General features: G+C 35.1%; 1 protein-coding gene across 3 annotated transcripts in view; it reads right to left on the bottom strand.

Annotated features, from left to right (window-relative positions):
- Nucleotides 1–26,311, bottom strand: part of LOC131676833 (cAMP-specific 3',5'-cyclic phosphodiesterase) — a 132,635-nt gene that overhangs the window by 47,244 nt on the left and 59,080 nt on the right. Inside the window, exon 1 of one of the 3 annotated variants that reach the window (XM_058956187.1) lies at nucleotides 1,963–3,264. The exons of 1 other annotated variant lie outside the window; for it this stretch is intronic. In XM_058956187.1, coding sequence (XP_058812170.1) covers nucleotides 1,963–2,621 — 659 coding nt within the window. In that variant the 5' untranslated portion in view covers nucleotides 2,622–3,264. Of the gene's footprint in view, nucleotides 1–1,962; nucleotides 3,265–26,311 lie in introns of those variants that run through there. One more of the 3 variants, XM_058956196.1, reaches the window with a different exon arrangement.

Below are 26,311 nucleotides of genomic sequence, written 5' to 3'. Positions count from 1 at the left end.
TTTTTAATAAATTATTTTGTATTTGAAACATTTTCTAATAAAATTGACTTCAATTTCATAACCCTATAAAGTTCTGCCTGTTTCTAACAACACTGGTAAATGTATGCGCTATTGTGTGATTACCGACTATAGCCTAGCGGAGATATTTTATATCGTGCCAAACGAGCATTATACACCAATTTTTGGTATTTTGTTTCAGCCAAACTGGATTTGATAAGGGTTTAGCTATGCAATTTTTTGACGAAACCAGCAAATCTATAGAATTTGATTGCTGAAACAATCAGTATAAGAATGGCAATTTTGCTGAGTTCCAGCAAATCAAACTGACAGTGCAGCAAATTTTGACAGTTTTGAATTGTTGTAATTTCAGTGAAATATTTTTTTGCTGGAAGTATTGCTGATATTTCAGTAAGACAAAATTCAGCAAAATTTTGCTTATATTCGGCAATCAAAATTTAGTGTGCACGTTTTATAGATCATACAAGAAGTATTATGGTGACCAACCTAATTTGTACCGCTACATATTTTGGACCCTGTTAATGTATTTGCCTTCTGCACTGCCAGGTTTCTCTGCATTTGTTTGGTTTGATGCAACCATTACATTCCTTGGGTTGTCTATTAAGTTCCAATATCATTTGTTCATCTCTAATTGTTTAAAATTAAACAGAATCCACAGCTTTGAAAAATATCACGTTTCATATTTCAACAATAGCCTAGAGGAACCGATGGAAGTGGTAAATTTTCAAATTGAATTTAATTATTCATTTGTAATATTTTTTTATTGATTTAATTAGTTTGTCTGATTTGGTATGCATGTTACGTGTTGGAAAAGATTTCTTTCTAATGTTTAATCTACATTATTGTGGAAGGGTCCGAAATGTGAAAAATTTATGCTATCAATAAATGTCATTTTCAAGTTTATGTCAGTGTATAAAACATCCATCGGCAGTTTTCTTTCAATAACAGTAATTTTGAAGCAGACTCGTTGATGTATTGCATTAAAAAACATAGGCAAGCAAATATTATTGACGGTAACGTAATTTCACTTCCTCTAGGGGTCGAAAATTGGTTGGTTACCCTATTAATTTGACTGTGTATCGAGCTATATCATTCTCAGTTGTATTTCGTAATGACGACGACAAGAATTAGAAGCATTTCCGCATCTTTTTCGCGTCAATTTTGTGTATCCGAGCTTGTTGAAAAGCTTAATTTATTTCCTTGTTGTGTTTGATTTTGTTTCTCTTTTAATTTGTGTATGGAAGCACTTGAAAATTTTCGATATTTCGATGCACAGGCGGTAGAAAACAGTAAAACAACTCATGAGCGTGTATGAGTTGCTTTATACTGTTTTGCAAGATGTGCCAGATTTGTGATTGTTATATCTGCTAATATTTGAGTGTTTTAAAGAATCGGAGTTAAAAAGCAAGTACTGGGAACTATTGGAATTTGTTGAAAGTTTGGGAAAAGTATTTTCAAACTGAATTTATGCAAGGTATGCGAAAAGTATTTTCAAACTGATTTTCAAGTCCTCAGCCCACAGTCGTTCCGTGTGTATACGACAAATAGAACTCTTAACAAGAAATATAAGGATGCCTCCCAAACGAAAGCGTGGCTATGTTGTGTTTTAGCTCCACCGAACACTCAAGTCCAAGCTAGATATTTTTGATGGATTGATATTTCATAGCTGAGAAAGCAACATGCTACTTTTTGCCTTCATGTTCAGCTAGCGAAATCGGTCTCTTTCATGTTGCTTTGCATCCTTTGCCTGTAGGTGTGAGCACGAAAATTCCTTCGAAGAGCGGTGTCAGTTGTACTCATTTTCCAAATGAGTCGATGCCAATCTAAATTTGTGAGAGCCTTTCTGATGTATTTATTATGAGACCGCTTTCGCCCTGATTTTTCACTAGCCGACTGGCGGCGATGAAAGCAGAATGCAACAGTCTAAATTGTGGCAATACTTACTCTAAAGTTTCAGCGTTTATGTAACACGATGTTCGTTCTTCTTTAGTTTGTTCACTGCGAATGCTCAAATGGACAGGGTTTAGGATTGCTATTTTGCGATTCAACTGAAGACTCTTTTTCAGCTTAATCTCCGTGCTTGCTTCCATCTGACCGAGCATTGTTTCGATGCAAGGCGACACCACTATTTGTGGTGCAGGCGACTTTAAACCTGTAGAAATTGCGTCAATTTCCGCAAATTGCAGAGAGGGTGCGGTATTGTGCACTAGTGCTTGTCTAAAACCGGAAGCTGTCGCTGCACGATTGGAGAAACTAGTTGAACAGTTCTGCTGCGTGGCTGTTTCACTGCTGCTCTGCAGAAAACTGTGGAATCTGGTTTTCTTCGAGGATACCGAGGACACAGTCGACGCAGACGACGATGTCAGTACAGATTGAATAGATTGTACGCTTGCGTTTGCGCTCGCACTTGTTGCTCCAAAATTTCCATAATTTCGAACGTTCTCCTTGAACTTATCGGGTTTCAAACCACAATCGCCGAATGCTCCAGCCGAATCTGGTTCATAAAACGGCAGGTGCTGTTGATTTGCCAGCATTGATTTTACATTCTGCTTTTGCTGAATGAATCGTTCCAAAGGGCAAACTTTATCGTCTTCCTCTTCCATGATGTATGTAATTAATTCTGAAGGTTAAAACTTTACAAAACGTTACAGTTCATCAATGTTCTACTTTCCGCCGGTTAATATTATTCGTTTGATTGATTCTATTAAACTCGTAGTATGCTTATAAATTCTTCACTGTGCTGTGTCATGCCAGTGAAATGTGTTCATGAATTGAAAAGAATACTAGTCAAACTTCTTCACTCCACAATTAAGTTTTTTCCATATTTTATCAGCATCATCTCAAAAGTACCGACTTTAAAAGAAGATCACAAATCTCTGTTTAAACACAGTTTTTGTTGCTTGTTTTCAATCCCGCACTTCATTAGAACGCCAGACACCATTCTTTAATTGCATGCTCGAATCTTCGTCGCTATGGCACTTGTTCGACGACATCAATTTATTTTTCAATCACGTGGCATCTGCTTTTGCAGCATTTTACAATCAATTAGTAGTGGAAGGTGTCACTGGGGAAACAGCAAAGGCCCGACAAAGCATATATTTATTAATAGCTTAAGTATATGGAGAAATTAATAAAAAAAATCATTAATCACATTTCCGACTATTCACAACACCTTGAGCGAATTTTTTTTTCAAAAGTGCGATTCCCGTCAAATGTGCGACGAACGACTGTAGCAAACTGCTTGAGAAAGTGTCGTGTACTGCACAATGTCCCGGTTCGGCTCTATCAGAAGCTGAGGAATGACAAACTTTTAATTTTTCGTTTTTCAAATGTAAGCATCTTCGTACACCACAAATAAACGCTCCGTCTGCGAGGCGTGAACCGTTGGCGTTATGTGGAAACTAAGGTAAGGATGTTCAAAAGGGAAAACATATGTGGCAAAATCAAGCTTGGATAATGATACGCTTTCGGTTCCGTATATATAATAAAAATATAGCATTCATCTATCATATTTTCGCAACAAAAGCTATAATTCCTCCCTCGTTTATCTCCGTCATTTCCTACCTCATGGCAAACGTTTCCTGAAATGTCCGTGCTATGTCGTTAATAGTATCTTGAGATAGAAGTTGATATATCTATAGAACAAAAGTATAGACTGAGTTAAAAAATATTAGTTAGATTTTTAAAGCTGTAAAACACGAATGCCAAATTATTGCAACACTTATACAGCCAGCATAACTAGCATAACAGTTCTATATGAATTTTTGTCAAAAATGAATTTTCCAGTGTATTACATAGTAGGTTACTTTAAAATTAAAATGCACAATTGAAACTAACCGCTTTTTATACAAAATATCACGAAAAATACTAAAATTAGTTTGTTCCATCCACTGAACTGGACTGAATGGATAAATATATCTTCCACGGTGGTTTTTCTAGGCTTGCTTTTTATGATGGGACTTATACGCATCTATACCACTGAAAATATTATCATTTAAATGTTTACACAAGTTTATCGGGAAAGTTTATTCTAGCTTATATGTCTGTTTTTTGTGTTTATACGCAGTAAAGTCGACCATAACTTTTTCCATTGGATATAAATAAACTAAATTTTGCACATTTTCTTTTTGAAGTTTGTCCTGTGAACTGCGTAACTGTGTATGGTTGTATGCTCAGTGCTCACATGGAAAATCATGAACTTCCCAATTGAACCGTCTGAAGAGTAATAAACTAGATCAAGGATCGGTTAAAGTTGGATCGTAATATCGAAATTCTCATTGAAATACCTAATTTGGCAGGCAATCTGTGCTTGTGGAAAGCGAGTTGATATTTTCATCACAATAGGCATCACCAATGATGAAATGTACAGCAGTACAGTGATTTAATTTAATATATATATATATATATATATATATATATATATATATATATATATATATATATATATATATATATATATATATATATATATATATATATATATATATATATATATATATATATATATATATATATATATATATATATATATATATATATATATATATATATATATATATATATATATATATGGGGCATTCCACGCAAAATTTGCCACAAAATTTTTTTTTGCCCAGATCAATTTTTTTCTCGGTTTAGTAGTCAAAAATATTCGACACGTATTTTTTATTTCAATATAGTAGGCGAGACTTTCGAGATTTTTTGTGTTGAATTCACCATTTGAACAAAACCTACTTTTTTCAATCGCTCGTACTGTCAAAAGTAAAGAAGGTACCCACAAGTGCCCAAAACATGAAATGTGCGCCTTTTTCATAGCTTTCGGATGAAGTATATTAATACTTACTCAACGTATTGGTTTCATGGGAAATATTGAAAAGTTTAAAACATATCGATTTTTTTCAAACTTGGACATGATTTTTTTTTCTTTTTTTATTGTATGAAATAGGAAAATCATTTTTCTTGTTGTCATAACAATTTGGGAGTGGGCAATTAAATACTCACGGAGATATGAATGTTTCAATCGCGCCTTGCGCGCGAAAAACGTTACGCCACGCGCTTCGCTCGTACTCAGGTTTGCCTGTATGAGATTTTACACACTACACACTGTAATAAGGCTATTCCATATTTCAAAATTCAAATCATTTAAAAAAAAAATTGTTCATCGAGTAAATAATAGTCCAAATTTTAAAAATCTTATTGAATTTCCTGTTTCAGTCAATTTTATCGAGAGTTATTATAATCGCCGTGGCGCTCCTCGAAGTGGAAATGGTTGGACGTCTAATCTTGGAACGCTTGTGTGGTTCTGTGTGACTGCAATTTTTTCTCGTACATAATGAATGTATAAATAAACCTTAACATTACAAAAGAGGTCCATTGTTGCCTTACCTTCAAAATCGTAAACCAAAATCACTTTCGGTTTAAACACTTTACATCAAACGCCCCCCTAAAGTAAAACATACACAGATAATGCGTTATGTTTGTTTTGGATTATTATTGTTTTATACTCAATTTTGTAGTTGATTTTATAATATAAAACGATTGTGAATATCGTTGCATGATATAATTTTTAAAATGATTAAAATATAATATTTGTATTCTGGCGATAAATGATTGCTGAAGAGAGATTTTTGCAGTTCTGCAAAAATGTTGAACGAATGCTTTTTAAGTTTCTGGCGCTTTTTAAATCTTGTTTTCAGTTTAGTTACCTATCGTTTCTACGTCGTACTCTTAATTCCATTCTTTTTGAAAACCTTAAATGTTTGCATTTATTTTTCTGATGGTGTTCGTCTACATTTTAGAAATGTGAAACGTTGTACTAATTTTTTTTCACCACAAATCTGACTGCATTCACCCCACACAGTGACATTTTCGCACAACAGCCCATGGAAAAGGTGCTTGCGACGAAGCCATTATTTGTCGAGCCAGTTTACAAATGATCAATGATGATCAAATGTCGACCGAAACTGAGTCGTACGATGTGACAAGGAACGCTTCTTTGTCACGCAATGTTTCAAGTTCAAATCTCAGAATAACATAGGAAACGTGCCAATCGAACCAATTTATTCTAATGCAAGAGCAGAGAAAAAACCACAGAATTGTTTCGAAAAATGCCAAACCATACCAGGACCACAATCATTTCACTATGTTCAGATGAACGTGGACTTCAAATTAAAACTAAAGATCTTTTCTTCCGGCGACACTTTTGAACGATTAAGACAATATAAATCTAAAATTAAACATACATCTAAATGCAATAAATTGTAAAGTTAGTTGCAAGTGTGTTTTACACAACGCGCTGGTGTGTAAAACTTCATACATCCAAGTCTCAGTACGAGCAAAGCGCGTGGTGGTATGTTTGTCGCGCGCAAGGCGCGATTGAAAAATTCATATCTCCGACAGTATTTAATTGCCCACTCCCAAATTTTTATGGCAACAAGAAAAATGATTTTCCTATTTCATACAATAAAAAAAAAAGAAAAAAGTCATGTCCAAGTTTGAAAAAAATCGATTTGTTTTAAACTTTTCAATATTTTCCATGAAACCAATACGTTGAGTAAGTATTAATATACCTCATCCGAAAGCTGTGAAAAAGGCGCACATTTCATGTCTTGGGCACTTTTTGGTATCTTCTTTACTTTTGACAGTACGAGCGATTGAAAAAAGTAGGTTTTTTTTTCAAATGGTGAAATTCAACACAAAAAATCTCGAAAGTCTCGCCTACTATGTTGAAATAAAAAAATACGTGTCGAATATTTTTGACTACTAAACCGATAAAAAATTGATCTGGGCAAAAAAAAATTTTTGTGGCTAATTTTGCGTGGAATGCCCCATATATATATATATATATATATATATATATATATATATATATATATATATATATATATATATATATATATATATATATATATATATATATATATATATATATATATATATATATATATATATATATATATATATATATATATATATATATATATATATATATATATATATATATATATATATATATATATATATATATATATATATATATATATATATATATATATATATATATATATAGATATAGATATAGATATAGATATAGACTCTCAAACGGCTTTACCGATTTCCATAAACATTTATACATAGTAGGCATTTTATCTGGAGCGTGTTTGTGTGCTATTGGTGTAGGATTATTTGCCCGCCAGATGACGCTTCGGAACAAATTGTGTTTTTATCCCATTTCGTTGAAATTCGCAGCAACCCGCGATGGGTATTAGCTAGTTTGTTATAATCAGCCCCGTGAAAACTGTTTGTTACCTGAAGCTGCCACCAAATGCCAGTAGCACTAGCTACGTTTCAAATGTTTAAGGTCTATTCACATGAACTGCACAACACTGTTTGGAAGTGGGAATCAAATTAAGTAAATAATAACAATACATAAAAAAGCACGATTTTTCTTGCATTGCTTATTCTCCATAAAGTCCGAACGCTTTTATCACCTGAGTTCTAGTTAAGCACATCAAAATGAAGTTTATTTGTGTTCGACAAGTTTCAGGTCGTGTTAACAATATTGGCTCGTAGCAATGTGAACGTTGCTTAAAGCGCGTTAGCTGTCATTTTTGGCAACTATCCGAGCCAGGAAGCCAGCTTATGTTGGCTTCACTCATTTTTCAAAGAAACGTCAAAACATTCACATTCATAATTTATGAACCAATTTTGTGAAAAACGTGAAATAAATTCCATATCAACATTTGAATAGGGCTAATAAGATTTGTAAACAAACTTTTGTTTTGCTGATTTCTCCAAATTTGTTATCATTTCAACACAGAAAACATTTGAAATTGATTCTACCAAGGATAAAGATGTTGATTCATGTGTATTTTTCATGAAATTCAACTCGGTAGCGGAATAATGAGCGAAATAAGTTTGTTTACAAAAGTCTCATTAGCCCTTTTGAAGAATTACTATGGAATTAACAGCAAGGAACAGATTAACTGTAATATAACACATATCGCGAGTTGTGGGCTTGAATATTTGATATGCATCAATAGCACCTTGCCCAAGGTGCTATTGACGCACAACAAATATCTGAATCCGTCACTCGCGATATTTGTTCTACCACAGTCAATCAGACCGTTGATAACATATACAGAAAATTCGTCCATGGCTCGAAATAATGACTTCAACGGATTGTATCATACTGTGCTTAGAATTCATGTTTATCAAGTGATGCCAATGCATATCACATCTTCTGGCTAAACCCTTGAAAGGCTCTGAATTGATGCAATATTTGGATAGTAGGGGAGACCGGTGCTAGTTGCCAGTGTTTTCTGTTTTAATTTTTTACCGCTTAGATTTAGATAGATCGTTCAAATAGAAAACGATGCATAAAAGCGCAGGGGTTTCCGCCAACTTATCCCAACCGCCAACTAGCCCGGGGATTCCCTACGAATCTTCATATACTCAGTGCAGGACAACACCAAGAATTTAAATGATTTTTTACAGTCTTTACAGTTCCAAAGAGATTTGAAGAGTCGTTTAGTTTGGAAGGAAAATATGTATCTGATTTGCTTTTTTCGAATATAATATAGCTGTTGGGTCAATGGTCTAATCCCAAATTCAAGGCGACAACTGTCAAAAATGGAATAATGATTATTGGTCAGTGTCATTCCAACCGAGTCAAATCCAAGTATTTGAGAGCTCGTTTGTTCGTTTGGAATATTACTGACAGATAACCATGACAGTTATCTTCACTATCCTTACATACACTCTGGTGAGGCTAAATCGGGGGGATTTATTGAAAACGCACACGATTGCATTTCGTATATCTCTATGCTCAAAGTCATAGCATTTTTGTTAGACTGCTAAGAGCTCATTAAATGAGAAAACAATCTTCGCCTATTACCGTACAGAGCCCATCCACCGATCGGGTCCCATTTACCGATCATTTGACGCAAAAATCGTTTTATTTTGAATATTAAATGGAATTAATAAATTAAAATTAAAGCGAAACATGGAAGCAGTACTTTCAACATCAATATAATATAAATTTTCAGTGCGCATCTCTTATTATTTCGCCAAATAGTAATTTTTGCATGCTGCATCGCATCAAGCGCCATTTTTGTGCTTTTGTAATTTTTTCGCTTAAAAAGCAATATAAGGAAATAACATTGTTTTGTAGCTAATATTTCTAAGTAATCAATATACAAACAGAATGAACAAGGCATGCAGAACACGTTTTCATCTAATTTTCTGCAAATAAAAACCTATTAACCCAGAATTTTGAAAATAAACAATGATCGGTAAATGGGTCTTTGAAAATATAGAGTCTTCTATTTACCGCTCATTAAATAATTAATCACTTTCAGTCCGCGATTTCCAAAAAAATTGAATACTCCGATAAGCAATTGTAACTGGCACTAGCTATCGTTGAACGTGGCATGTTAATGTATGCCTTTCAAAACATATCTGGTTAAAATTCGGACGAAATATGCGGAAGGGCAAGACCCGAAAAATAGCCAGGTCCAATGTCTGAACAAACTGGGCTTTCCGCTTGAACCAACCACACCGATTTGAGTAAGCGACTTGATATTTACAAGAACCAAAATGAGTAGTTTATGCGAAAAATTGAAAAAATCCTCTAAATAATAGCTATTTCTCTGGTGCAAATTCCGCCCTTGTTTCCTAAACAAACCTCACACTCGCTTGTTCCTACGCGGATGACCTCAAAATCTTCAACCATATCAAGACTTTGGCAGACGCACACGTCTTGCAGAAACAATTCGATGTTTTCAGCGAATGGTGTCTTGATAATCGTATGATCCTAAATCCCGCAAAATGTTCTGCAATCACCTTCTGTAGGAAAAGAGAATCTATCAATTTCGACTATAATTTATCTGGATTGCTTATTCCTCGGGAGTGTTTCGTGAAGGATCTTGGAGTAATATTAGATTCTAATCTCAATTTCAAGCAACATGTCTCATATGTCATTGGTCGTACCTCGCGAAACCTTGGGTTCATCTCTCGTATTGCCAAGTCATTCACGGATATATACTGCTTGAAAAATTTGTACTGTTCCCTAGTCCGGCCAACTCTGGAGTATTGTTCGACGATTTGGAACCCGCATTACCTGAACGGTAGTGATCGAATTGAAGGTATTCAACGCAAATTTATACGATTTGCTTTGAGGCGGCTTTCTTGGCGCGATTCTTTATGACTACCTAGTTACGAGAGTCGCTGTCAACTTATTCAACTCGACACTCTCCAACAACGCAGAAATACAGCAAGAGCCCTAGTTGTTGCCGATTTGCTGTCAGCACGCATCGATTCTCCAGCCCTAATAGAACGAGTTAATGTCCAAGCGAAAACTAGGACATTGCGCAGTAACATACTCCTGAGAGTACCACTTCGACGGTTTAGTCATACAGCGAATGCGGCCATCACGGGATTACAACGCATTTTTAATCGTGACACATTTGCTCGATTTTTATTTGTCCCGTAATGTGATTAGGTCTAAGTTTTTGAATTTTTAAGAGTATTTAGATTAAGATATCATTATTGGGGCCGATTGCGGCCTGTTAATGATTTTCGTTCATTTATAAAAAAATAAATAAATAAACGTCAAAAGCTAGAAGGAACCTCGCGTAATCCCACTCAAGTGAATTGATCAAGTTTCCTGGTTGATAAAGTTGAGAACATTTTCATAATCAATTATACAAATAATTCAATAATACAATACATGTTTAGTGGTATAAGGTTTCGTCGCACTCTTAGATGAAATAATTAGTTTTTCCTGTATTACATGTAGATTTCCAAATCAATACTTAGAAATTACTAATATTTTCATTTATACACCCAAAACGTACCCGGTAAGATTCGCTTACATTAATGCAATAAATACGAGCGAAAATTGCAAGCGTTCTGGTAATGTGCGAAAATTGCAAGAAGCTTCCTTGCATGCAATGCAAGAAACAGAAAAACCGAATTTTGCCTATGTATTAGCGATGTATGTGTATTGGTGACCAATATGCGTTAGAAAAAAAGACTGTTGGCATTGAAAAATGAATCCTGCACAAACAGATCGCTAATCAATGCTTTATCCACCCAACCATACTACCAGATAGTAATAAGTGGATAAAAGCCATATATAAACACTTAGATGATTTCACGATTAATGAAAAAAGTAAAACAAGCAGCCAGATTTGAACTCAGGCCTTTCCGCATCATAGCGCTAACTATAAGCACTGATCTGTCCTTACACATAAGAACAGGACGTTTAAACTCTTACACAATTTGATGCCGTCTCGTGTGTAATGAATAAACCACAAAACTGCGTTTGATGATGTTGGTGAGGAATGAATAAAAAGTAGACGGAAAATAAAAACTCGCCGTGCGTTGCTATACCAACCAGCATAGGCATGTGAATGTGGTGGTAATCCTTTGACAGTGTGTTGAAGAAACGTATGTACGTATAGCGAGAGATGAAGTGATTTTATATGCTTGCAACAATTGCAAGCGGCTTTAACTGCAAAATTGCAAGCGATGCTAACATTATTTGCAAGTGATTGTCGCTTGCAATAATTGCAAGAGATTTTTGTTTTGGGTGTAAACTGTTAATCCAGCAGAATATGAGCAATAACAAGTGATCGATGAATGGATGTCCATGTGATCATTATTTCTATTGATCGGTGAATGGTCCTCTATAATAGTTGGGCGTTTCGGCTATTTTCACTTTTCACGAATTCTTTTGTAAATTTGCGTTTTTTCCTTAGCAATGGTTTGAAAGCTCTAGTTAAAAACGGACATCTATTCGATTTATATTTTAATCTTATTTTTTAATGAGCGTTGAAAGTTAAAATGGTTTGTAATTGATCGGTAGATGAGCCTTGTATGGTACAAATTCCGCATACGAGGAACGTGCCATTTAAGCCAATATATTCTGATTCCTGATTGACGTCATTGACAGTTAATCTAGTAAAAGTATGAGGGCCAAGCGTCGGGCCGGCGAACTCAAGTTTTAAAAATATTTTTTTATCGCGCTTCTTTAACGTTTAACATTGCATTGCAAAATACGAAAAACATGGCGTAATTACCCAATTACTTTGGGACGGCTCTGATTTGGTGCTACTTATAACACCATGGGTCAGACGTGAGGTGTATGCTGCACTGTTGCACCAGTCAGCGAAGTAACATGCGCAAGTTGTTAGGCGGCTCCTGTCTCGATGACTTCAAGGTTGAATATCATCGAGGGATTATCCATTGTGTAGAAACAACTGGCACAAAAACATATGCGGTACGTACTGTCACCAACACCATCACCATTAGAAAAGGTACTTGATCCTATATGATGCTGTTTTATTTGCTAACAGGAAAAATACCGTATGACGGTCAGCTTTTGTTTCCATAAATATCCAAATACGTTCTTTTTGAAAGATAGAACGATGCTTTCTATCCGAAGCAACACTTCTACCCATGGCGCAACATTATGGGCGGTTAAAGTCATTCAAGCAAAGAATCGAATATTTTTGAATATTTTCGAATTTTAAACAAATATTTACAGCACATATTCTTGGGTGGTTGCATACAAGGCAATCGATTTATCAACTACGTCATGGTCCCCCAGTTATTTATTTAGATGTTGTTCGATGTGACTCTATGCTTCGACAATATTACACATGAGTTGGTGAATCTTAAATATTGTCATTTGCCGCAATTCCAACTCTACGAACTCGGACATCTACAAAAAAGGATTGGCGACTATGGTTTGTCGATAGTTTTTAAGGTAGTATCTTTTATAATTGCAGTATATACAGAAGTATATCTGCTTTGCATTGCGCGTGTTCTATGGAGTGAATTATCTAACTTGCTAGTATTGAAACTAGTAGTCACATCCTGAAATCAAATCGTTATAATGCACGTCCTTGAGCCAAAAATCCGAGAGTATGAATGAAAAATCACGATAACGCAAAGAAAAATCACGACAATCGTGTCTAACCCCTTGTAATCATAAACTTTAATCACATAACTCTGCTCGAAAAAAGCTGAAAGTAAATTTGTGAAAAAATATCACGACAACATGAAGTTTACCAAAGTCGTGACTAAACGCCTGCAATCACGAATGAAAACCGCATAACTCTGAAAACCTGACGGTTAACTCACCAATAAAATATTACGATAACGACAATCATCGTTAAGATCTCGCCTGGTGTAAAATAATGCGACGAATCGCTTTATTTTACCAGTGAATAAAATATCACGATAGTGTGCCTAAATTTTACGACAATCGTGACTAAAATTCCGAAAGCAAGATAAAGTGCATAGAAATTGCTTTGTCTTGATTTTTCAAAAAGATATTTTTCCATATATGATAAGATTATTCGAAGAGGTAAATGAACCTATACATTTGATAATGATATTAATAATCCATTAAGGAAGGAGAACCCATACATGTCGAGAAGAATTAACTTATTTGATAAAGGCACAAATCTCTGAATAATAAGAAAAACGTGCCAATCAAGCCAATATATTCTGATTTCGGACTGGTTTTTCGTAGAATCAACTAACATGTTAGGGGTGTTTGCATCATTTTGCGATAAAACAAATCGAAATGAATAATAAATAAAAAAATATTTTCAGCTGAATCAAGAGTGTGGTAGAAGCACGTTTCCCATTTTTAGTAAATAGTAAATGAAAGATGTTTGAAGAAAACCCGGCAATATTGTTTCGGGAAAATCTTGCTGCTCGAGTCCTTCTTGGAATTGGGGATTCGACATCTTGCAATATTTGGTGAAAAATAATGATTTGGTAAATCTAATTTAATTTTGAGTTATTTCATGTTGCTGAGTTTTCAGCGAAATATTATTAGCCGAAAGCACTGTAGCTATTCCAGGCCGGTAAATTTCAACCAATAATGGTCTATATTTGACAAATCTCATCAAATTTCCTTCATTACGAAGCTGTACATCCCTACAGTGACCAGTACGATACGGACTATGGGCAGCAGTCGGAACAAGATGTCTCACGGGCAGATTCAAGTAATAGCGTCAATTTGCCTTGCGGGTAGAGATAAAATTAGATTTCATAAACATGCGAGGGAAATGAGCTCTCGCTCCTTTTGCTTACATGTGGCGAGGAAAACAAACAAATACGAGAAGCTAGTATGTACAACCAATATGTTATCCGACGTTTCCTTTCCCTAAACTACGTGATTGGATCTGGTTGTTTTATTTGTTTAATAGGGTAATGAGCCTATGTTGCCCCTTTTAGAGGGAGTACAGCTCTATTTTTGAGCTACTTCTAAATGCAGCTATATTATCTATAATCTTACACAGACTACAGTATCAGCCTTTCAATTCTTAAACATCTAATTCTAATTTAGCAAAAATAGCAAATTGAAAATAAATGTTCTATTGTGGTGTCTAATTATACCGAACATAGACGCCTTCGCATGATTTGTAAAACGAATCATGCTCAAGAGGGTGAATGTTTTGACGTTTCTTTGAAAAATGAGTGAAGCCAACATAAGCTGGCTTCCTGACTCGGATAGTTGCCAAAAATGACAGCTAACGCGCTTTAAGAAACGTTCACATTGCTACGAGCCAATATTGTTAACACAACCTGAAACTTTTCGAACACAAATAAACTTCATTTTGATGTGCTTAACTAGAACTCAGGTGATAAAAGCGTTCGGACTTTATAGAGAATAAGCAATACAAGAAAAATCGTGCTTTTTCATGTATTGTTATTATTTACTTATCTTGATTCCCACTTTCAAACAGTGTTGTACAGTTCATGTGAATAGACCTTAAACATTTGAAACGTAGCTAGCACTACTGGCATTTGGTGACAGCTTCAGGCAACAAACAGTTTTCACGGGGCTGATGCTACTTTTATCCCACGGATCACACGTGAAACCACATCAGCTGCCTTTAGAGCTTTAGAGCTCTCAGAACAATTACCACGCTAAGGGCTAATAATTGGCAATAATTAGTCTCACACCCAACGAACCAAATTTTGTGGCAGACGAAATGAAAATATCTGCAATCAGTTCAATAACTTCAATTAATTAATTACTTATATCGTAAATTACATTACAATATATTTTGTAGTTTGTGCTGGAATTTGGCGGCACTGATGTTTCTTTTCTGTGGGTTGGACGCTGAATTATTGTTTTGATTGTGGTAGCGTATCTGCAGCAACATGGCGACAATTAGAACGACCGTATTTCGGAATCACATATTGTGATACTAGGATACTAGGCCTAGCCTTTCACAAATAGTTTTATTGTGTATCAATCATAGATGGATTCCTTAGTGCAGATTAAAGATTGTCTCAGTGAAGCGTTTTTATCGGTGTAATAAAACATTTGGATGCAACATACCGCTCGTATTCGTGTGAGTAATTACATCCTGTTATTCCTGTACTCCTAAGCGTAATTACATCCTGTTTTGGTTAACTTTGTGAATGAGACGAAATAACAGATATTTCAAGAAGGTGATTTAGTTGGACTAAACTCAACTAAACTAAAAGTTGGAGTTAGTTCTGAATAAATATGCTAGTAATAATTAGGGAAGGAAATAGCCTGATCTTATCATTGCACACTTTTTTAGACAAATTGATATTTCCTTGATCTAATATGCTTGGTTTTCAACCAAGAGTTGCGAAATCGGGTGACAATAGACTCTACTGTCCTAATAGGCATATTACCTTATCTTCTCTGCCATCGCGTGATGCTGCTTTAGAATACACTGGTGTAAAGTAACTAGTTGTTAAATGGAGCTACGCTGGTTGGTTTTGTTATAAGAAGTTTTTCTGATTATTTATTGACAACGGTATCTGGTTTAAATGGTCCGGTGGGACCAAGGTAAGGCATTTGTCATATATTCGATCCATGAGCAGGGTACTGTGTCTCGTAGTTGATCCAAACTATGGAACGGTTGCCTAGTTTATGGAAATAGGTATAAAGTGATGGTGCTGGAGGTATTATTGATTTAACCCAATCTGGCGAAGATTTATTCCTAACTAGTTGAAGTTTTATAGCATGCTACAAGTGCAATCTAAGTTTTATAACTGGTTATAAAATACCATGAAATCTTAATTTGACAGGGTGTGATACACTCATTTCAAAGCCTCTCGTTGTAATTTATGTCACTCATTGAGAAGCTATTGTATGTAAGAAAGGTGTTTATTGGTAGAAGGGACCATGTATGTGCAACAATTTATACATAGCATATCCACGAATTACCCCGTTATAATATTGTCTACATGCACGGTGCTCTCCACATATTTTTAACGTGAAAAGTTATTTACTTTGAAGTCAATTATGAACAAGAAAATTGATCGAGTATACGAATCTAGCTTTCGCGAATTACGAATCGTTACGAAAGTGATTGATAAATACTCTAAAGAGCCTCAGCGATCATGGTTTACTGACAAAGGGAGATTTAACTTTGTTCAGCTGGTGCTGCAAGCAGAATTGCCGTGTCTCATTAGCTCCCCTGAATGACTCGCATCGTGTCCTTGTTCGACCCCATTGTTATTCAAAATATGGAAATTTATGCTAAGAAGGTGAAAGATGAAAAACATTGTCACATTTGGGTGAGCCTTGAGATTAAATAACGAACGATATAGTATGTGCAGCTTGTAATGATTTAGAAATGCATTTCTTAAAACAATGGCGAATTTTTCACCAGAACTAAATGCATTGTAAATTAACTTTTTTTACATGTTATTTCACATGAAATAGAAAAATAGATTCCGGTTTCGGTTTCAGGATTTTTTTGATATATGTCACTTTCACGTTGACACCCTGTCTAATAGTTAGGTTCATTATTCTTACGAGTGCATAAAATTAAGATTTGTTTTATCGTTTTGTGTTGTGGATTTCCTTTTTTTTCATTTTCTTATCGGTTTCGTTTTCACTTTCTTTTCTCACTAGGAAAAATCGTATCTGTTTCCAGATCATTATCATTGCAGATAGACGTTATAATTTGAACATTTCAAAAACATGCAACCAAACATTATCCCATCACATTTAAATCTTAGTACCATCCCTTTTTAAAAAATCACTAGTGTCCGGATACATTGAAAAATGAAAAAAGTGCAATTATCGTCCATTAAAATCCGTTCGAGCGCTGCAACATTATAATAAATTAAATTTTCTACAGTGTTGACATCAAAACAATTGGATCACTAAGCCATATGATTTTTTGGTTTTTCCGATTCAGCTGACGTTGAGTAAAAATTATTTTATGAATTTCAACAAATGGGGCCGCACCTCTTATTAATCCTCTTCTTTTGCTGAGTTAACTGTCAAAAATGTTAACCCATGTGGATAAATCCATTGTCAAGAAAGGCTAATAGATCAAGGACGTGTTTCCATTTTACGTAGAAAATCATTTTAAAAATCCGTTCATAAATTCATGAAAAAATCCGATTTCGTGAACGGAAATCGTGATGAAGTTTCTGAAATTATGAATAATTAATTAATTATTTAATAATAACATTGTTCGACAGCCATTTTGGTGCAGGGTTGTGATAGTAGTTTTTAGGGTAAATCGGGTGCACTGAGTTCAAAAATGACCATAGTTTTTACCGTCGTGCTCCTGTTTTTGAGATTTCTCCATTAATTTGCTTTTTTACTAGTAAGTGTTAAATTTTTTTTTAAATTTTTCGAATTTACAAACTGTATCGAATCTATTATGAAAAGGTACTACAAGCACCTGACAAATATTTGGAAATCAGAAAAGGCATATTGAATACTGTCAAATTCGAAAAAAAACCATGCGTAAGCAAAAAAATGGCACTTTTTTTACTAAAATTTGACATTTTGCCAAATTCAAAATGCTGCCATTTCAATAGTTCTGAATGGATTTCGATCAACAATAGCTTTATTGGTAGCTGTAAGCATCTTCTTTCAGACAAAAAAAGTTCAAGCTAAACAGACGAAAATTATCACAGTTCTGATCAATTAACCTAATTGAAGAAAATCTTCAACATCAACTCTTTTTGGTATTACTACAGACACGAAAAAAACTTCGGAAAATCTATTGAAAATAAATGTCTTTTATAGACTACGATGCTCTGGATATAAATTAAAAGTCAAAGTAGTTTTATGATCACATTTTAACATAACCTAAAAATATTTTATTTTGTAATAGTTATACCAGGCTAGGCGGCTATTTTTTCCTAGCCAACATCTGCTTTGTTAAAATCTAAACAACCCAATGCAATAGCATGGGCGACATGGGCCTAGAGGCAGCTAGGCTCATCATAAGTTGACTGCTGTCGAAGTCTGTATATCTACATGGCGGATGACAGGAATGACACCCCCTGAGTTATACATTAAACAAAAACACGTGCTTGAAGAACTTCTGCTCGAACGGGACATCACGTTTGATCAGTCGTTTGATTGAAACACATAGTGTGTTTTAGTTTTAAGGGATTTGCGTCAAGCCGGCGCTAATCTATTCCGACAATGTGTTAGTGTCGGTTTCTGATGAGGCGAAGCCGAAACGCAACATAGTATAATTTTTTATGTTTTGCGACTTAGTCCGGTCTGACTTAACACCGACCACATGTCGTTCAAAACTAGTACACTCCCATTCTTGCACTCCGACAATTGGCGGAGAAAAACCATGTTAATTTATACTGGGTTCCAGACGTTGCAGCGAACGAAAAAGCCGATGAGCTAGCAAGAAGAGGGTCTTCCACCAATTTTTTCGGCCCAGAACCATTCTGTGGAGTCTCACCGAGTGTCCTCAAAATGCAACTATAAAGAACAGTTGGAGTACGAAAGAAATTTATGTAACCCATCGAGAAAAAAAGCCTGGAGTTGCTTAGACTAAACAAAAAAGAGCTATGCATCATGATAAGACTACCTACCGGACACTGTCCTAGTAAATATCATCTTAAGAAATGTGGTAAGCTTACAAACGATACATGCCGCGTCTGCGGATCTGAAAGTGAAACATCTGCTCTGCGAATGCAGTGCATCGAAGTCTATAAAAACATTTATTTTAATAGATTTTCCGAAGTTTTGGTCGTGTTTGTAGTAATAATAAAAAGCGCAGATTTTGAAGATTTTTTTTCAATTAGGTAAATTGATCAGAACTCTGACAATTTTTATCTATTTTGCTTGAACTATTTTTTGTCTAAAAGAAGACGCTTAAAGCTACAAATATAGCTACTGTTGATTGAAATCCATTCAAAACTTTTGAAATGGCAGCATTCTGAATTTTGCAAAATGTCAAATTTTAGTAAAAAAGTGGCGTTTTTTGTTTACGCATGGTTTTTTCGAATTTGATAGTATTCAATATGCCTTTCCAGATTTCCAAATATTTGTCAGGTGTTTGTAGCACATTTTAATAATAGATTTGATACAGTTTATAAATTCGAAAAATTTAAAAAAAATTTTTTGACACGGCCTAGTAAAAAAATTAATGGAGAAATCTCAAAAACTGGAGCACAGCGGTAAAAACTATGATCATTTTTGAACTCAGCGCACCCGATTTACCCTAAAAACTACTATCACAACCCTGTAACATTTTTTTTGGATTTTGTAGACCAGTGTAATTAACGTATTCATAAAACGGTTCGTGTTTCCAAAAAACTAGTTCAGGTCAAAAATATACATGGCGTAACAAATACGAATATGTATTCGTATTTGGCGTTACTTTCGAATGTTTAATTGGGTTGCTGTGATAGTTTCCTGGACATGATTATTTATTTGTTATAGTTCTTGTACATAATTTGTGAACATTTTTTTTCTGGCAGAGTACTGTGATTAACGTTTATTATTTTAGGATTTCAGTCAGTCGATTTTCGTTATCGTGATATTTTATTCTTGAGTTTACTTTTGAATTTGACATGTGGAGTAATGTAACTCATGTTCATGATATGAGCTATTTTATCATGATAATCGTAATTTCTCTTCTCATTATCGTGTCGTATTATTTTTTGATCACAATCGAATTTTTTATTCGGAATACCGTGACAATATGAACCGGATCATGGAAGTGTGATTAGTTCGCGTTATCTTGGTTTGTGAGCTATATTACGAAAACGATTTGTTGTTTTATAATATATTTTTGGCGCTCAGCGCGGTTTTCGTTTCTAGATATAACAAGCCCGCATGACAAATCATGACTAATGTATTATGAATAAACAACTAGTTCGCAAATCCATGAATGATATTTTATGATTTTGTATATTATTTCACGAGCACGAATGGTGAATTGTGTCTAATATACTAGTGATAATAAACCAGTTCAGAATACATGAATTATAGTTTACTTTTTTGTTAATATTTCACTAATACTAGGAATTATAACCCTGTTCACATATCCATGTAAAATATTTCGTAAAAATATTAACTATTTCCCAAGCTCGAATGGTGACACTGACTAATGTTTTAGAAATATTTTTTTTCGACAACTGGAAGAGCGAGAAGAACTTTGTTTTCGGCAAAAGAAGATGGCTTCTAGTCACGGTTTTAGCAAATACTATTTTATTTTGTCTATCGCATAGGTTTCCATAGTTTACGCCTTAATCTTAGGGGCAAAAAGCGGCAGCAATAACATCATAGTCAAGTGATTTTGAACATGGAATCATAAAACGCAACAAGCTGCTCTACAATAAAAGAACCCTACGCACATCACTAGCACACTGAGCAATCCGTTTTTTGCCCTGAAGAGGAAGGCGTAGATTTTTGAAACGTAGGTGACAGAAAAAATAAAACAATATTTGCTAAAACCGTAATCAAAAGCCATCGCCTTCTCCATTAGGAATAATGAAACAGTTCACGAATAAATTAATAATATTTTATGAATCAGTGAACTATTTCACGAGCACGAATGCTAGTCATGACTAAAGGCCTATTTACACCCTCGGTGAAAATGAACGTGAACTCGATGCGCACCAAATTGTTTTTTTTTTCCAAAATCTCACTTATTAGTGCATGGAAGTTGATGAAACTGGAACTAAACGATAGTACATTAATAGGGGAGACTGAGGAGACTTGATCCCCTTTTTTATTTATCAATCCTACTCCGTGGAATGAATTTCACCATTCTCAAGACAATGCTGTTATTATATTGGCTCTTAATAAGAGGCGAATGACCTTAAGGCTAAAACCTCCATAATCGAAATAAAAAAATGACTCCTAATAACAAAGCAAAGAAGCTGAAATAATAAAATTAATAATGAAATAATGTGGTACCCTCCCTAATACGGCAAAAATAGGTACCTAACCCCATTCAATATTATAAATGTATTATGGTATTGATTAAATTGTTGTGATTTGATATTACTATTTTTGTTACTATATATTACCCATCTCTCATCTGATTTTTATTACGAATTCCCCAAATCTCTGTGCAATTATTTGAAAGCTGTCGTTATTATGGTTGAGGAACGTCAAATGTGGGATGCATGGTTGCTACGTATGCTGTAGTAAGCATTTACAGTTAAGTTTTTGTATGATGAATCGTTCATTTTTGACAGTTTTTTTGTTATTTTATGGCAACAATGACTTCAATTGTTCTGGCGTGAATTTGGTTATTTTCAGTAGTGTGTATGAAGCATGGCGAAGGGGATCAAATCTCCACGAATTTGAAGGGATCAAGTGAACCCATAGCATCTATTTTAGCAAACTTTAGTACAAATATAGTTGAACAAAAAAATCAGCTCAATCATAGCGTATTCATATAATTGACATTCTCCTGTATTTCTATATGCAAAAGTATAGTATGCAGTGGGTGACTTTATCAATTGTATAAAAGTTTGAAAATTTGGAAAATAAATCTTCTTCAGTTCTTCTGAGATTTTTTTCTTTAAATCGGTAAAAAATCGGTAACACATGTCCAATTTATTTTTTTGTGTTAAAGAAACTTATGTTTAGATAAAACTACGCAACTTTCTAGTATATTCGATTAATGTATTCTGATCAGCCCTTGAGTTACAATGATGGGATCAAGTCTCCCCGGGGATCAAGTCTCCTCAGTCTCCCCTATACTTAGCGAATCCATGCACAATTATTCGATATAATTGAATCTATGCAATAATATGCATATTCCCCGATCATTTTAAATATTCCACGGTGAAATATGTCCGCAGTGGATAATTCACTTGTTCACCGGGAGTGTAAACGAGACGATGGGCGGAATTGATACGGAGTGGTGAATATAAATGTCATCGCTGTTCACGGTGAACGTTCGCCTTCGAATACTAGATTGCATTCTGACAAACTGTAAACTGCCAGGTGAGCGTGAAATCGTTGTTCGCTGATGAAACTGTTCACGACGTCGTCCACCGTGAACAATGGAAGGTATTCAACACATGTTCACGTTCATTTTCACCGAGAGTCTAAATAGTGCTTAAGCTGGCCAGCTCTGACGAAAAAATCCGTACACCATGAGGACTGTGTTGCTGACCGTGGTGAACGATAGCGCTTCGTTGTAGAAAGGTGTACGGATGTTTTCGTCAGAGTTGGTCAGCTTAATCATGACTAAGCTGACCAACTCTGATGGAAAAATCCGGACACCTTGCAGCAACGAAGCGTAATCGTTCACCGCACTCAGGTAGATTGTTCGCATGGTGTACGGATTTTTTCGACAGAGTTGATCAGCTTAATCATAACTAATATATTATGAATTTCGAATTAGATCACATCAATCGAATGAATTCATAAATAATACCGAGTTTCGTGAAATAGCTCCAGAAAAATATTCATGTTTTGGTATTTTCAACAAATTCACCAACACGAAATCCAAATCATGGTCAAAATGTAATAAATCATAAATCAGTTCCAGTGGCGAATCTAGGGGGAGGGTTCTAGGAGTCCGGACCCTCTCTCCGAAATTCTTTAACTTTTTGAGAAATTTTAAATTAGTTTCAATTTTAAATTCGTTCCAAATTCCAAACTAAACCCAACCTTCAAAACTTCAAGTTCCATTAAATGACCTCCTCTGAATTTTTTTCTGGATCCCCGCCCCTACTCAGTTCACATCGTAAAGCCAGACTCAGAATATTGTTACTAAATTTGGTTTGGTAATTTAATAAGTTGTGAACTAGTCACTTATAGAAAATCAATTTGGTAATGACATGTCGGAAACCGTGACTGACGTTCTTTGTGAAAACGAAAATTGGGGGTGAATTCACTGTTCAATTCTACTATTGCAGGGAATGCGGGGTAAATTTTAACTTGTTCTCCTGGTAGTCCCGAAAGATGAAAGATGAAATAGAAAAAGTATGGTGTTGATCCAATTCAAAATCATTTTCTGTTTATTATTAGGGCAATGGTGGTAAATAGTTTTCAGAAAAGGGTAGGGGACGGTGGGGAGTTGTGAACCATGGGGGGTTGTGAACACCGTCAATTCCCGCTAAGTTATAGATGATAAAAATGTGGTAACTACTGTTAAATGTTTCTACTGCCATGACCTTACTTTCTCATTAGCAAATGTTGCATTAACCCATGCTCTTCATGCTAACTAGCGACTAAATATAGCAAACAAAAAGTTTTTTTTTACTAATTTGTATTTGGGGTATGTGAAGTCCCTTCATGTAGCTGATTTCAAAGTAACTTAGTGCAAAACATTCCTTGGGTAATTGGCTTTCATCGACAAAAAAAATGGACGAACCTTTAGTGTGTCGATGGAGATAGGGTAAAGTTCCTATTGTCACCATAATAAGCAGGGTGTCTCATTAATTCATTAATTTCTTGGCCTACAATCAATGCAATGCGTAAAAATTGACATCAACAGCTTTGCTTCGTTGTTAAGAACCAAGATAATTACACAAATGCGTTAAAAAAAGTGAAATACTCGTGTTTTAGCGCAACGAAAACTCGAATCGAGTGCCCCTATTGTTGCGCTACCATTTGACTCAATGCGTTGGACAAAGATGGCAGATTCTGCTCTAACCAACGGTTTCAAATGGATAGCGTTATAATAGAAACATGGCGAAAATGGGCTCGTCACCCTACGTATTTTTCGTAGATATGTAAAGTGGGGAGTTGTGAACCACCATTAGTGGGGAGTTGTGAAATGTAAATTTCAGGGGGTTATAGTATGTTTTTTAAATACAACAATCAATATTCGATAATCAGGGACGAATCATACATATTAGGATATAAAAATGTTCAAATTTATGCGAAGAACAGGATTCTGCCATAATTTTAATTTCCCTGTGCTACAACCGCGAATTCAGGTGGCTTGGCGCGAATCAAGTTGTCACCGACTCATTGCGAATCAGATCTCTTTTCCATCTAATCTTTTGTTTAGAAATATTTTAAAATTTATCTTCTATAGCCCTAATAAAAATAAATCGCAAAAATATTTCATCTCTTCTACTTAGCGATAGTTCACAACTCCCCGCCAAACTAAACAATGCCGATTCCACGCATTCTGTCATATATATCAAACAAGACAATGATTTTTTTTTGAATTGCTTTAGCCTGTGGATGTATTAAGATGTCCTTAACAAATACCAGGTCTAACACTGAAAATCGATCAATATTCATGGTAGTTATGCCCCGAAAAGAAAACTATGTTCACAACTCCCCACCGTCCCCTACTTTATGGAGATCAATATTCGAAAAGGGGTACATTAGACCTCTCCGAATTTTCAAAATGTTTTGAAATATACATGGGTCAGCTCAGATTTTTGTTCTAGGCGTGAATTTAAAAACTTTCTCCAAAAATGGCTTAATTTGGACATGATTTAGAGGTATCACCAATCAAAAATCGTGTTTTTGCTATGTTTTCATAGGAATATCACGTACACTCTGATTTTATAGGCTCTACATGCCCACATATCATCGAAGATTGTTCCTTAGACGTACCTTAACATGTTTTAACAGGTGAACATAGCTGTAATCGCAATAGAAAATTTGTTATCTGGTTTTTTATATAGAAAAGAATATCAAAGCCTTGAAAAAAACTACTAATTTTTCTTGATTTTGATATTCATTTCTAAAATTGAACATATTGTTGTTAGAAAACTGCATATTTCTAACGAAAGAACATAACATAGCATACCGTTGGAAATCCAGTTGTCAAAAATTAGTTGGAAAATAACAGCGTAACTAATTTGTTAGTGCCGAAAGACTAAAAAATGTTCTTTTTTGCACTAAATCAAACATTGTTTTGTGTTGTATATAATAAGATTTACAACCTATACTAGGTCACATGAAAAATCTGTAGCACCGCGGAATGATTTACAAACCGATAACTTCTTCGATCGATAAAACTGTAGAACAACTCAAAATTACTCGTCGTGTAATCATTTATTTCTGTAACGATCTGATAACATTTCGATCTATTTGAATTGAAATCATATATATCCACGTACTGTCAACACTACCGCCTATGCCAAAAGTCAACACCTCATTTAATTTCAAAATAAACATTACCCATTTTACAACGCAGTCCCTCCACGGTAGTCTGCGGCAGTATCGCAGCAGGAAAACGCTCTTGGATGCGATCCCAGCCGGGAGTGAGAGGGAGTATTTTTAGTCCAATTGCCGTGTTCCCTCGGCAGTGGCAACGAACGATGGAAGACATTAGTGTTAAGCTATGTGGAAAATTATTTTTCCTACACTTCCACTTCACAACCTGTGTGGAATATTTGTGGTTAGTTGGTTGGACGAAATGAGCACTGCGAAAGTACGTGCTTCCTCTCAGCAAGGGGTGGGCATTAGCGATGCTTGGCAACAGTTTTAGATGACCACAGGCCCATCGATTTATGGTTTGAATTCTATCATTTAGATTAGAAACTTATTTCCTGGACTTTTCTAAAAGTACGGAAGAAAATCTATACCTGAAAAGTTGCGGTTTTTAGATGCGATACAATATTTCAAGACTACTGCCGCTGTTACGAATTATTGTGTATGCCATTTCACTTTTATAACTAATTCTACAACAAAGATTCTAATCCAGGCTGGCACAGTATGGGGTTAGAGCACTCTAGTTATGGCGTCTTTGCTTGACCCCGAAAAGGAGTCAGGTTCTAATTCCAACCGCTGTCAGTTCATACATTTTGACAGAAGTTGGAGTTAGAACCTGCTCAGTTTCGCTTCAGACAAAAACGATATTAGAGTTTGGCCATGAGGAAGAATGACGTATCCGAACTAGCATGAAATTAGAAGTATGCATAATAGAAATTTGTCGAATTTCTTGCTCGGATGGATACGTCTAAAGTTGTCTTCTTGTTCATGGCCGCACTATAACTATAATACGCCTCACTTCTATCCCGTTTAAATGACTGATGCAAGGATCATTTCGTGAAATAAATGTACTGAGTTACT

This window comes from Topomyia yanbarensis, chromosome 1 (assembly GCF_030247195.1).
Source record: "Topomyia yanbarensis strain Yona2022 chromosome 1, ASM3024719v1, whole genome shotgun sequence".
Classification (NCBI taxonomy): domain Eukaryota; kingdom Metazoa; phylum Arthropoda; class Insecta; order Diptera; family Culicidae; genus Topomyia; species Topomyia yanbarensis.
Note: the sequence above shows the minus strand (reverse complement) of the source record. Positions and strands in the feature narration are given on the sequence as shown.